Here is a 14,325-nt window from a genome sequence, read left to right as displayed (position 1 = left end):
CCCGGTGCTTAAATAATGTCTGACAATTTGCTGGCTCTTCTAGGTCTCTCACCCCATGTGTTCCTCACAGCAGCCCTGTGAGGTAGGTCACAGTCAGGGCAGGTTTTATTATCCTCATTTAACTGCCAAGAAGCCCAAGGGAAAGGAAGGCGTTGGGGTTGGGCCAAAGTCGTATAGCTAACAGCGTAAGGGTGGCTGGAGCCCTCATCTGCACATTCCATAGCTACCTGACCCCTGATATGGGCAGGGAGCGTTAGCTGCCTGCTCTGAACCTCCGAGCTTGGTCTGTGTGGAAAGGGCCAGTCACCCTTCATGCTTCATATCCATTGGAATGGAGGTTGGCCGTGGTGACGGTCCTTGCTGGGGGTCATGCATTACATGCCTTCACTTTTTCTTCCTAATCACACCTCACTTCAGCAAATCAAGGGTTTTTTTTTTTAATTGTTTCCTAAACCCACACACCTGTTGTGAAGCTGCAGCTTGATTAGACACTTTTCCACTGAAAAGCTGAACCCCAAAGAATATTGTTCTGCTTCTGTTGATGCAGAGGCACCTGCTTGCCAGACGCCCGCCGCAGGATGTTGGTTAAGGAGGGTACCAACTGTTCCAAGAAGAAGGATTTCACTCTGTCTTAGCTGGGTTACAACATGAGCCTTTCAGACGTGACAGTAATTACCAGAATCTAATTGCAGCTGGGTCCAGGAATGTAAAACATGCCACGTCGGGTGGGAAGTGGCATCTTTGTGTTGCAGATTAAACCCAAACCTTACTCATCTGCCAAGATGAGTTGGGCAACACACGATTGCAGCATCCCTTCTGGCTTGGAAGCTGTCTGGAGCTGAGACAGATGACTGTGGCTTTCCACAGCTCCTTTGGTGTCCCATGCAGCATGCTTCCTAAGATACCTGGCTGATGTCAAACACCAAGTCAATTTATGTCCCTGGAGCTGATTGCCTTCTCTTGTGTTTGATGCTGCTGATTGTCTTCTCCCTCGACAAGGCTAGGCGAAGCACTTAAGATCTCCAAAGCCCCTTTGTCATGGGAAAGCAGCAGAGTGGAACTGCTTCTGTCTTACTGCAGTGCTGCTGTTGCAAGCCAGGGACACTGCGGTGTTTGAGAGAGCAGAGAGTGGCTGCATCGCTTCTCACAACCCGGCGCGTGTGTGTGAGCAGAATGCAACCATGCCAAGGGACAAGGAGGAATGAGAAAGCTAGCCTTTGCCACCAATCCATAGGCGAGGTGGATGGTCCTGGGGACATCACTGTGTCTTTAGCATGCAGGATGCCGTGCCAGAGACATCCTGGGGACCCTTCCTGAGACTCAGTAATAAACTTAACATGCTAAGCAGAGGAGGTGAGCGTGGTTTTCCTGGGAGCTGAGGCCAGTGCGTGGATCCTGCATCCCTTCTTCAGAGACAAGGTACTTAGACATCCCCCTGGTCACCAGGCCACCAACTGGGCTTCTGCAGGTGAAATGTTGAGAAAATGGTAAATGCGAGCAGGCCAGGGCTCATGATGTTTGTACCTCCCCTCCTCCTAGTTCTCTACATTCTTTGTCATTGGATTTACAACCTCCCCCACCCCCACTAACCCCAGTTTCCTCCTTATGTAATTAAAGAGAATATTGCTTCCTGGAACAGACATCCTTGGGAGAAAGTAGTTAGGGCCATTCCTGGTGCAGGATGGAGCTCAGAGGGCCGGCAATGGTTGACATGAATTTCTGCTGGGACAGAACATTCATCTCCTAAGTCAACTGTTTCCTCTTTTTTACATACTACCTGTATGAACTCAGGAAAGGTACTTAAAATTAACCTCTTTGTGCCTTGATTTTCCAATCTGTAAAATGGAGGTGGTAACAATATTCATGGATAGGTTGTTGTGAGGAGTAAGTGGGTTAATATATGTAAACTGCTTTGAGCTCTGCCTGGTACATAATACATATTTCATACAAGTTGGCTTTTATTGTTGCACATGCTTTTTTTAATAGGTCTTGGTAATATGTCTGTCTTTGAAATCATTGGGGATTATTTTTATTTGACAATTTTATAAAATGCATTGCATTAACTATATATACTTCATGAGGTTGTATTACTCAGGTTGGGAGTCACTAGGATGAGCCCAACAGGTAATTAATTAATCTTAGGTAACTTGCAAGTTAAAGGTGGGAAGACAATTACCCTGGCGAGTCAGAAAAGTGAGGAAAGAGTCTTCATTTTTCACTGCTTACCTGTGTGATCTTGGGAAAATGACTGAACCTCTCTGAGCTTTTGTATTCCTGCTGGGAAAATTAAGACTGTGACATTTGTCCTGCTTGCCTCATGGGTTCATTGTAAGGACAAAATGAGGTATCAGTGCTTTGAGTGCTGTAAATATTGAACATAGGTAAGAATCTTTATGATGAACCTAATAACAACGACCACCTTTTAAGATGTTGTTCCCTATTGTCCCTCTTCCCACACACCTGTAATTGAACTAGTCACCTGAAGTATCCAGGGAAGGGTAAGGGGCCAAATCCAGAGAGAGTTGGGAGAGTGGGGAGACAGGACCATAGCCTGCTCTCTCCATTACTAGATTCTTGGAAAATTTTAGCTGTTGGAGGCTTCCAGTGCCCTCCAACCAGAAGTATAATAGAGCTGCCCAACCAAGATGGTACCTGCAGAAGGGAAGGAGGGGCCCTGGGATGAATCTTCAAGCAACGGGTAGATGTGCTGGCCCTGGGTCACATGGATAGAGGCATATGCTGCCTCTATCACAGAGCAGCTGTGTGAGCTTAACTCCTCTAAACCTCAAGTTTCTTCATTGATAAAATGGAGACTCAATAATACTTACCTTTTTATATTATATTGAGAATGCATTGAGGTGATTTGTAATGATGTGTCCACTCCTGGACCCGTAATAGTAATGAGACTGAAATTCATGAGCTTCTTCAGGTGAGGAACCAGTGACTATTATCTTTACATCTCCGTCCCCAAGCAGAGTCTCTGACACAAACCAGTGTTGTTGGACCAAAAGTGAATAGGATCATGGGGGGAAGGAGGGGTGGCAGAAAAGGGACCAACAGAAGATAAGACTGGGCAAGTGCATTTGGCCAAAATGCGAAGGGCCTTGAATGCCTTGCCAAAGAACTTAGGGGACACAAAATATTTTTATTGAAGGAGTGACGTGAACAGATATGGTTTTAAGGTAGCCTTGGAGACTTGTCAAGGGTGACTGTGGAAAGGAGTCCAATGGACGCCACAAGGTGGAGGCCAGAGACAGTGAAACAGCTTCCAGAAACATCCAGAAGTTGAATCTGAATGACCAGCTGGTTGTGGGAGGAGCAGGCGATTTGGTATTCTAGGGACTTCATCAAGACACCCAAAGGCTCCTTTGGTTCTGTTTCCTGTAGCACCCAGAAAGGGGAGGGAGGAGCAGTACACAGTCTTCCCTTAGCAAATACTATTTCAGAAACTCAAATCTGGTCCTGGCATCCAAGTGCCACTGGTCACACAGGGGTCAGAAAGTGTGTCTCAGAAAGGGAGACCACTCATCCCAGAGTGAGTTCCCCAGGGAACTGGGGAGACTGTCCACAGCAAAGCGATGGGCAGCTTCTGTCTTTTCTGTAGAGACTCTGTACCTGGGAAGAACTAAAACAGATTCTGATTTTTCAAAACAGGGTAATGACGGGGATTTGAGTTAACTCTGGTTCATCAAAAAGCTAAGTTGGGCTCCTTCACATGCATGTGGCTGCCTGTCTTCTCTCAATCTTTGCTGGATGCAGTAGGGAAACTCTAACCTGTTCTGGGACGCAGTAGTGAAGTTTGACAGGTTCACCACAGTTCTAGACGGTGGGTTGTTAAATCTGGTGTGCTTCTTAGACATGTTAGCTGCCAAGGGAGGAGCTCCTGGTCAGATCAAGTTCTGATAGACTCTAAATGGTAGGGGTTGACTCTCATCTCCAGATTTTCTGAAAGAGAATGGCTAAAGTTCATTTCACCTGGGATATGATTATTAGGAAGGAAGTTGGTCATAACTAACACCAATGATTGAGCACTTACTATGTGCCAAGCTCTTAGCTAAATGGTGAGCTTGACTTACTTAATCTTCATGAAATGGGGATTATTATCCCTATTATTATCTCCATGTTACAGGTGAAGAAACTGATGCCAAAGAATGTCAGTCACTTCCCTGAGGTCACATAGCTAATGCGTGGTTGGGTCAGGATCTGAATCCAGGAAGCCTGCTTTTGGACCTGCTACTCAATATCACACTGTCCCACTTCAAATCTGTACCGTACTGCATTGGGGTAAAAATTGGAATAGAGATGCTGCAGGAATTGCTTAAACATTCCTCCTGATTTTTCACTACCCCTACTAATAGTTGCTTGTTGGATTTTGCCCTCAACTGTCTTATTCACTTGGAATTTCAGATATTGTACAATAAAAGCCTTGCTAATTCCCCAGGAATGAATTATAGCACAGCCAGTCTGCCCAAGGGAGGAGTCTAGATCAAAGAGTGATGCCCTCAGTTCCATGTTGTTATTAATCACTTGTGGTACCATGTTTCCCTGTTTCCAGATTTGTGTTCCGCTTTGATACTCGGGGATGGTGGAAGCAAAGCAGATAAGATTGCTTTCATTTTTCACACGAGAAAATGGGCATTCAGAAATCAAATGACTTGGAAAAGCCATGCATTTGTTATTACACAATAAATTTATATGGGAGTCGAGTTCAAGGGGAATCAAATACTTTAAGGCAGGAGATAATAGGATCTGGAATACTTTAATATATCAATTAACAACTGTTCCAAATTATCAGTATCCTTGACTTAAAAGCAATGGTCTAATGCCAGACTTGGGAGGCTGAGGCAGAATCACAAGTTTGAGGCCAGCCTCAGCAATTTAGCAAGGCCCAAAGCAATTTAGTGAGACCCTGTCTCAAAATAAAAAAAAATAAAAAGGGGTGGAGATGTAGCTCAGTGGTAAAGTTCCCTTGGTTTCAATCCCAAGTTAAAAAAAAAAAAATGGTCTCAAGTCCTGGAAGAAGTTTATTCTCATTCTTATATACCTCTTTGCATCTTGTTTACACTCTTCCTTTTTCTGAGCAAGTCTTTTCTGTAGAGGTTCTGTACCTGGAAAGAACTAAATCAGATTCTGGTTTTGCAAGACAGAGTCATGATGGGGATTTGAGTTAACTCTGATTCATCAGAAAGCTAAGTTGGGCCCCCTCACATGCATGTCGCTGCCTGTCTAGAAAATTTTTCTCTAGAAATATGACAAACCTTTGTCCTCTTTGCAGCCCGTACAAGGCTTTGACTATGCCAAGCAGCACCTGGGCCAGCAAGGGGCAGATGAGGAGGTCATCCCTGTGACTCAGGAAACGGTAGTCCTCCCCCTGCCCGTTAGAGATGCTCCTCAGGAAAGAGACATGGCTCAGGACGGGAGCACCATCAAGACAGCCAAGTCCACGGAAACCAGAAAAAGGTAGGCACGGGGCCCACTGCTGCTTCTCAGTGTCAGCAAGAGAAATAATGGATGGAGAGAGGGACTGTGTGTCTCAAGTGAATTCTGCTGTTCCCCTTAAAAATTCCCCTCCATGCTCATTTTGAATATTGAAAAGGAGACTAAGGGAGATCACAGAATCTCAACACCTGCTCCACTCCAGCTGCCCTTTGTGAGGCTGTATGTTGTGGCTCAACCTCAACAGTGGAGATTCAGCCCCTCTGTTTGCTCTAACAAATTTGGCGGTAATATCACCCTTGTGTTTTTAGTGTCTCTTAAAAAGCAGTGCCTTTGATTCAGGATTGTTGTATTTTCTCTGATTTCAGCAAAAAACATTTATTAAGTTTTTACTATGAACAGAGCATTTGACAGGCATTGGAGGCCTATAAGAATGTGTAAGATTGGTTCTTGACCCCAAGGATCTCGTGATGGAGGAGACAGAGATAAATAATGGGACACTAAGCATGCTGATGTGTGAGTGCCCGCAGTGGGGTCTGAGTAAAGGGCTGTGGCATAGACAGGAGGGAGGACCTCATGCTGTCCAGGGAGACAGGGTGGAGCAGGAAGGGTCTGGGTCCTGGAAGAGATAAAAGCATCCATCTGCAAGAGCTGGGAGGGAAGGACAGGGATGTCCTCTGAATGGTGAATATTCCTGGAGTTTAGAGGTCACAGTGATTGGGATGTAGCAAAGGATAAAACCAGAAGATGGATTAATGACTGCCAGACTGAGATGGACCCTTATTCTCTAGACACTGAAAGTTCTCCAGGGAGACAGTGAGGGCCAGCCTGCATTTTTGAAGAACTACTTTTAATACAATCTAGATATATGGGAGAGGTTAGGTTAGAGACCCAAAGACTCATTATTAGGACTTGGCCTTATCAAGAGGTCATGAGCCCCATGGCAGGCACTGTTGCCTGGCAAAACCAACACTCATGCCAACCCCCTCTCCCTTGCCTGAGATCACTATCAAGGTAGAAAAGCCACGTCTTGCCTGCATCCATCCTTCTTTCCTCCCTTTATCGAACAGTTGCTTATTTGCTGTCTGTCTGTCAGGCACTAGGAATACTTCACCGAACAAGGCAAAGTTCCGATTCTCACAGAGCTCACAACCTGGTGTGGAGAAACAGGCAATAAACAAATAGAGGAATAGAAAAGGTCTATTTCCAGGTCCAGTGGATAAAATAAAAAAGAAAACTATGTTGGCAAGATTTCTGTTGTTTTGACTAACATACCTGAAGAGAACACTCATAAGAAAGATTTATTTTGTCTCGTAGAAAGACTCTGCCTACAGTTAGTTGGCTCCAAGGTAGACCATCATGGCAGAAGGGTAAGGCCGAGGAGAGCTTCCCATGGCAGCCAGGAAGCAGATAGAGCACCACAGGAAGAGCCAGGGATAGATGTAGTCCCCAAGGCCAAGCCCCCAGTGACCTCCTTCCTCTAGCCGTGTCCCTCCTGCCTGTGGTTTTCACCATACCTCTGTAGACCATTCAAATTATTCATCCATCAAGTGAATTAATCCATGGATGATGTGGGATCCCTCATGAGCCAATCTTTTTATCTCTGAACATTGCTGTATTGCCTAATGTCCCCCCCTAAGCTTTTGGGGGACATTCTTGGTCCAAACCATAACAAAAACTGAAATGCAACAAAGGGATGGAGGGAACGGGGCACAGCACTGTTTGAGGTGGGCAGCCAGGGAAGACCTCTCTGATCAATGACATTTAAGAAAGACCTCACCCATTGAAATGAGGTGTCAGCCAGGAGGCTGTCTGTGGGAAGAATGTTCTAAGTAGACAGAAGAGTATGTGCAAAGCCCAGAGGAGGGAACTTCTTGATGTGCTTAAAGAAGAACAAGAAGGCCAAGGAGGCTGGTGTGAACTAGGAAGGAAGGAGTGGTGTGAGTCGGAGAAGTTACCTGTGGCTGCTCCTGGCAGACTTTACAGACCAAAGTTGGGACTGGGAATTTTATTGAATAAAGGTCAGAAATCATTGGAGGGGTCTGAGAAGAGCAACAACACAACATGACTTAAAGGCTCACTCTGGCTTTATGTGGAAAAGAGACGGCAGGGGTGCAGAGTGGAAGCAGAGAGCCCTGTAGGAGGTTATGGCAGTGGTTCAGGTGAGAAGGCACGGGGACCATTGGGCCATTGTGTGAGAAGGGGGTGGATTCTGGAAATATTTTAAAGGAAGAGCTGACAAGATTTGCTGATAGAATGTTGTGGGATCTGGAAATTGAGAAGAGTGAATTATCCATTTATTTTGTTGGAGACTGAAGAAGACGATTGTTGTGGGGGATGATCAAGAGTTTAGATATGGGCATGGAGAGTTTGAGATGCCTAGAGATATGCAGGTAAAGTCAAGCAGGAACCTTGTATTTTCTTTCAGAAATTCTTGATACCTCAAAAAGAGGGTTGGACTTCACCTTGTTCAGGAAAGAAGGTTGAAGGAATGTGCATTAGTTATCTGTTGTTCTGTAACCACCCACTCCATAGCTTAATTGCTTAAAACAACCACCATTTATATGGCTTATGATTTTGGTGGTCTGATAGTTTGGGCTGAGCTCCACTGGTTGGTTCTTCAGTCTCAGTTGGACTTGCTCCTGCATCTCCAGTCAGGTGATACAGATCAAGTCAGCTAGGCTGACTCAGTGCTGATAGCCTTTTCTGGGGGTAGTCCAGGTAAGTGGGGCCTCTCTCCACCTCGTCTCTGATCCTCCAACAGGCTAGCCCTGGCTTTCCAAGGTTCCCAGGGCAGCAAGAAAAATAAGCCCTCAAGTGTAAGCATTTCTCAAGTCTCTGCTTGTGTCATGTTTGCTACTGTCCTGTTGGCCAAAGCGAGTTACATGGTCAAGTTCAGAGACAGCCACAAAACTTGGTACAGAGAAGTATAAACAAATTGTAACCATTATTGCAATGGATTAAGCAGGTGGGAGACCCTGAGCAGAGCAGAGTTGAAATGTACAGAGAAGCAATAGATGATTTATCTGAACTGACTTGCAAGTAATATTACCTATAGCAATTATCCTTATCTTTGCCAAGTATGATAAAGACATATTGACAACTTATTTATCACCTATTCAAAAGATACTGAAAAGAAAGAATTAGTATTACTAAAATTAGGATATTAACACTTCCAGGAAGAGGTCTATTGGAGTTAAATAAATTACTGAAAGATTAATTTTTTACAAAATTTTAGAATAAGCATTTTTTTGGATTAGTAAGGAGTCACCTCTTGCTGAGTTCATTTATTTACTATCAAATTCTTACTAAGAAATATGATCTTATGAGGTAAATACAGATAACTAAAATAATGCCTATACTTCTGCATGAGTTATTAGCTTCATTATTTTACTATAAAAATATGATTTTACTAAGGGTTGACTATATCACTGCCTAGGCTTTGGGAGAAACCTCATTTCTGGTCAAGTCATGGTTCAAGATCATTCAGAAAGATTTTAAACACCAAATCCATGCCTCTGGTTTCCCTATCTTGCCACATCCGTCTCCTCATTCCAGCTTGATACGGACTGTAGGGCCTCACGGGATGGGTGTGTTTGATGACCAAAAAAAAGTTTTGCAGATTAAAAATAGGGGAAACCAATTAATTGGTAATTATTAATTTGTTTTATTTTTAAAAATTATTTTAAAACAGAAATCTGAGGATTCATTCACTTCTAGATAGCCTGGTGTGTGGCAAAGGATCTTTTTCTTCCATCTAGGGTCTTGGTGATGTTATTTTGTTGGTCTTTGGCTGGAATTGATAGGCCAGAATGGAGAACCAACCTCATAGGAATATTCAGCCATTTGCAAAGGGCACTTAAATTAATGACTGGCCATAATTGTTCATCAATTGATTAGTTCCCACCCCAAAGAATTCCTCTCGTCTCCACCTCTACATAGCTGCAGAATGGGGACCATGAAGTTCAATAGTGTAAAACTACAATCCCACAGGTGGTGCATTTGTGCTTTCAAATATCACTTATATTACTGTTATATGAGTGCCTGTGAGCATGGGAATTTTGAACAGGAGGTTTTTAAAAATATTTTTCAGTTGTTGATGGACCTTTATTTTATTCATTTAATTATATGCAGTGCTTAGAATCAAACCCAGTGCCTCACACAGGTGAGGCAGGTGCTCTACCACTGCTCCACAACCTCAGCCCTTGACCAGGATTTTTGAGTCAATGACTCCATGTAAACAGAGCTCTACAAACTGATGCAAAAAATAAAGCAGACTTAGCTTTTCTCTATAGAAATTTGCTCATTGACACTTTTCCTTGGAATGAGAACAAGGAGTCAGAAAATTGATTCAGCATCAAGGAATGGAAAGGGTATGAAAATACCACCAAAAAATCATTAAGTAATTTGCAAATGTAAAAACAGATTACAAAGAGATTTTTTCCTTCCTGTCTGGACCTATATGAAAACTTTTTTGCTCCAATAAAACCAATGGGGGGAGTAGGTTCCTTTAACTATGAGATTCTGAAAACAATCCAGGGGCATGAGTCTTCTCTGTGTATGCGAATTTTGACACCCAGCATTCAGTGAACAAATAGTTATTAGATAAATAATAATACATATTCAACAAATTAATACCCGATCCATGTTTTTCTAGAAAATACCTTTTGTATTAGTATTTTTAAAGGATGCTAAAAGGTTTCATGGTGAAAGAGACTTATGGCCAAATAAATTGGGAAATGCTACATTAAATGCTAATGGAACTAGATGAGCCTATTTTTGACAGAACTGATCAAAGCCTTTTGTATGCTAATGTCATTTAGAATCCCCAAAGGAAAAATATAGTGAACATTTCCCAAACTGAGAGGGGTGTGTGGAACTTTGGCTCTAGTGTTCTATAGAATACTCAACAGATGCTGTCTTGTCCTGTAAGTATCCCAACATTCACTGTTGGTGGCTTTTAAGGTGCTAATGTATGTAGAACTGAGAACTCTAAATTCCTGGGGAAGGAAGAGGAGGAGGAAAATGAGTGTCTGCAGGGCACACAGCTTCTACCTAAGAAGCTGCTTGCCTACAGGTCAGGGGCTTTCATTCTAGTCAATTTTCTGTTGTAGGATCCAGATGCCAGTATTTGGGGCATTAGTTGGACAATTGACAGTAGAAGACCAAGAGGCTAGTCCTATCGAGGTAGCTGCCTCCTGACCATCTTCCACAGAGAGGAGGCAGGCGGTTGGCCCTTGTGCTCCATCTACCCACAGTGGCAGGATCTGAGGGCTGAGAGTGCCAACCTATGGGGGACTTTTGAGAGCTCACTGTTCCAGAGTTCCAGAAGGCTGGAGTCCAGCCCTGAGGGAAGGAAAGAAGGCCATGGCTTGCCCTCAATGGGGTTGCTGCTGTAGACAGGGAAGGAGGGTGTTCTGGGGTGTGGGTGGAAGGGCAGTCCTGGTTTCCTGGCTGGTTCACCACTGCCCAACTCTGTCCCAACAGCTCTCTTCAGGGTCATGAGCTTCATGTTCCCCTCTTTGTATGAGGCTGGCCGTCACCAAATCAGGGGATCATTCTAGTGACTCTTGACCAGTTCTGGAAGTACTTGGCATAGTCCTTGGCACACAGAAGATATTCCTGATGAGAGTGCTCAATGTGGATTGGCATCACTATGTCTATAGACCTGTTTACCTGGTATGATGCTTGGCACAAAGAATGAGTACGATACATATTTCTGAAGGAACAAATAGCTCAAGTTGGCAGTTTCAAAATAGAAGTGCTTACTAGTTCCTATAGTTAAAGGTTCCTATAGTTCCTATAGTTCAATTTCCACACACCTCTCTCAGTTTGGGAAATGTTCACTATATTTTTCCTTTGTGTAAGTGTGTGTGTGTGTGTGTGTGTGTGTGTGTGTGAGAGAGAGAGAGAGAGAGAGAGAGAGAGAGAGAGAGAGAGAGAGAGACTTGACAGAGTGAAGTCCCTGTGGGGTGACTTAATCTGTAGTTTTTAAGGTCAATACCATGAAGAGAATAGCCAAAGAGAACTGTGTTCTATACATGTCTGAAGACGCCCAGGGGATTCAAACACTCAGCATCAAAAGTGCTCTGTGTTGAAAGGAGGACGTGCTACACAATCACGGTGGCCATTGTTTCCATAGTCACCAGGGTGTTAAGGAAACCACGATGGGACTGAGGGCTGAGCTCCCCTAACTTGTCTGCGGAACCGGGCATGGGCGAGTGCGCTTCAGCACCCCCAGCCTCACCCATGCGGCAGTGTGGGTGGGTTCTGTTGTCTTCTTTTCTTGTATCATTTCTTCTTTGCCGGTAAAACTGGAACGAAAGGCTACAGACATCAACTGTGCAAATAACCTTGAGAGGCGGCTGTTCTAGCCGAAACTTACGGTCTCCTTGTTGCTATGGTTACCTCCAGCAGGTCGCCCAGTGAGACTGGCTCTGTCATCAGCAACGAATCAGGGAAGCCCAGCTCAGGGAGACGCTCACCCCAGAACGTAATGGCACAGCAGAAAGTGACAAAGGAGGAGGCAAGGAAGAGAAATGGTGAGACGCCTTCCCGCCAAGCACCACCAGCCCCTCCCACGCGTGCCCGCGCCCACGCCTGCGCATGTGTCGCACGAACGGGGTCCTCTTTCTTCTGCACGACAAGGACCCCCAGTCGGCTGTGAACCTCTTGGGTGATCACCATAGCTCCTTCTCTGAATTGTCCCGTCCTCTCCTCTCTGCACTCTGTTCTTAAGGAATTGTGCTGTTCCTTAGAAAATCCCTCTGCAGGACGACTTGATGTTTGCTTAGAGATTTTTCAACTTCTTCAGTGAATCCACATGATTTCTAGCTTCGGGTCCATTAAGGTAGCAGGTCTCAGAAATGTTGCCCTTCTTTGAGATTTTCTGCGATTTCTCGCCCTGATACCCCTGATGAGTTTCAGGGGGTTCAGTCTGTACCAGTGAGTCGAGATATTGCAAATACATCTGGAGCAGGGGACCATGAACAGATCTGTGATTTAAAAAAAAAAAAAAATCAGCTTTATGCTGAATTCTTCTGGGAAACTTAAGTGTTTAGTTTCTGTCTCACACAGATCATTTCATTCCCCATAAAGGATGTGTTTGAGGTCTATTTCTGGGTTGCCTGAGCTCCCTTATTGTGCTATAGATCACCTCTGTTGGACATCAATGTGCATCCCCCCTCTCCTGATCCCACCTTTGTTCTGACCCTCATCCCGATGTGGTCCTTCTGCTCGTGAGGCTGCATACTGGAGAGCAGAGTACAAGCGCTTGGTGCTGCTGGTTTCAGATCAGGGAAAATTCCTTTTGGATTTCGAAGGGTTATAGGTGGAGCTGTACAGAAATGCCAGGTGAAAAGCTAAGCAATCTGGCACTGTGCTTGGCTGCACTTTTCTTTTACGGGAATTTGATGAAGTGAAGTTCAGGAACTCTCTCTTGAAGCTGGTGCCAGAATATTATTTTGTTTTCAAATGTCACTTATTTCTTTTTTTCTGGAGAGAGAGAGAGAGAGAGAGAGAGAGAGAGAGAGAGAGAGAGAGAGAGAGAGAGAGAGAGAGAGAGAGAAGGAGAAGGGAAAAAAGAAAGATAGACACACAGAGTGAATTTGCATTCCAGAGAGAAAACATAGTCCCCATCCTTATTTCCAGTTATAATGTAAAGCACCTGTTTAAACTATCATGTCACCTAGAGATGATCTGAAGTACATGGGAAGACATACTAAGCCATTTTATGTAGGGAACTTGAGCATCCAGATTTTGTTATCTGTAAGTATTCTGGAACCAACCCTCTGAGGTACCAAGGGATACAAGTTATGCAGTGGTCACTGACCTCTAATCCAGATGATATTATCCTACCCTCCCTCCCCACTCACCCACCCCAGGCCTCATGTAACCCTGAATAACTCAGTGTATGTCTTTCTCCGACCTTTTTACTATGCATACAATAACATGCACTTATCTTTGTGTTTTGTTATCTTGCTTTGTTTTCTTTTATGAAATGGAATCAATGTACGTATTATCCTATTCCCTTTTTCCTGCTCAAAAATGTGCAAAGTACAGACTTCTCTGACAATGAGTAGACATTCATAACATGATGCCCTTTGCCCTCTCCTGTATTTAATCCATGGAGGAAGAGGAAGCAGCCACTTATTGAGCGTGTCACTCCCCGCCCCCCTGGAGACACTGTGACCTGCTCTAATTGTCCCTGCTGTCCTTCACTGTTCCTGTTTGTTCACCTGCTTGCCTGCCTCCTTATTATGTTTAGGTCACTGACTATTTAAATAGGTGGTCCATCTTATATGAATACATCATAGTGAATCCCACCATCATGTACATCCATAAAAATGGGGTCCTAACTAGAATAAGATACATTCCGTGCTTGTACATTTATATCAAAATGAATTCTACTGTCAGATATAACTAAAAGGAACCAAAAACAAATAAACAAACGACAGGTCCAGAAATAGCAATAGACAGATGTGTGAAGAAAATCAGTTACTGTACCAGGTTGAGGTTTTTGTTTGTTTTATTAAGAAACTATCCTTCCCAGGTTTAGAGTGCTTACTCGCTCACATTTTACTTTTGCCAAGTAATCGCAGTGAATTTTCAGTGATTGTTTCTGCTTTACTGTAAGTTTCCATTCAGTGAGGTTAAAGATTAAAATTTCCAACTAGGAATGATAGAACCAACTCACTCATTTTATTTAAAACGCAATCAGTGCAGGACCACATTGGCATTCTAGAATCAATCTTTTATGAAACCCACATTTGTCTTTTTCTAATCAAAGGGCTCCTTTTTATTGTAAGACTAGAGTTAACCAATAAACGTCAATAATGTATTTGGATTAGAAGATGGATGGAAGGGAGGGAGGGAGGGAGGGGGATAAAA

General features: G+C 43.9%; 1 protein-coding gene across 8 annotated transcripts in view; it reads left to right on the top strand.

The window, feature by feature from the left end:
- Kiaa1549l (KIAA1549 like) overlaps positions 1-14,325 on the top strand; it is a 256,249-nt gene that overhangs the window by 186,694 nt on the left and 55,230 nt on the right. For 6 of the 8 annotated variants that reach the window (XM_078046259.1, XM_078046262.1, XM_078046261.1 and 3 more), the window contains 2 exons: positions 5,276-5,460; positions 11,851-11,978. In XM_078046259.1, coding sequence (XP_077902385.1) covers positions 5,276-5,460; positions 11,851-11,978 — 313 coding nt within the window. The remainder of the gene's footprint in view (positions 1-5,275; positions 5,461-11,850; positions 11,979-14,325) is intronic. The other 2 variants (XM_078046263.1, XM_078046267.1) reach the window with 1 other exon arrangement.

This window comes from Ictidomys tridecemlineatus, chromosome 4, assembly GCF_052094955.1.
Source record: "Ictidomys tridecemlineatus isolate mIctTri1 chromosome 4, mIctTri1.hap1, whole genome shotgun sequence".
Taxonomy (NCBI): Eukaryota; Metazoa; Chordata; class Mammalia; order Rodentia; family Sciuridae; genus Ictidomys; species Ictidomys tridecemlineatus.
The sequence above is the reverse complement of the archived record's forward strand: the minus strand, read 5'-3'. Positions and strand labels throughout refer to the sequence as shown.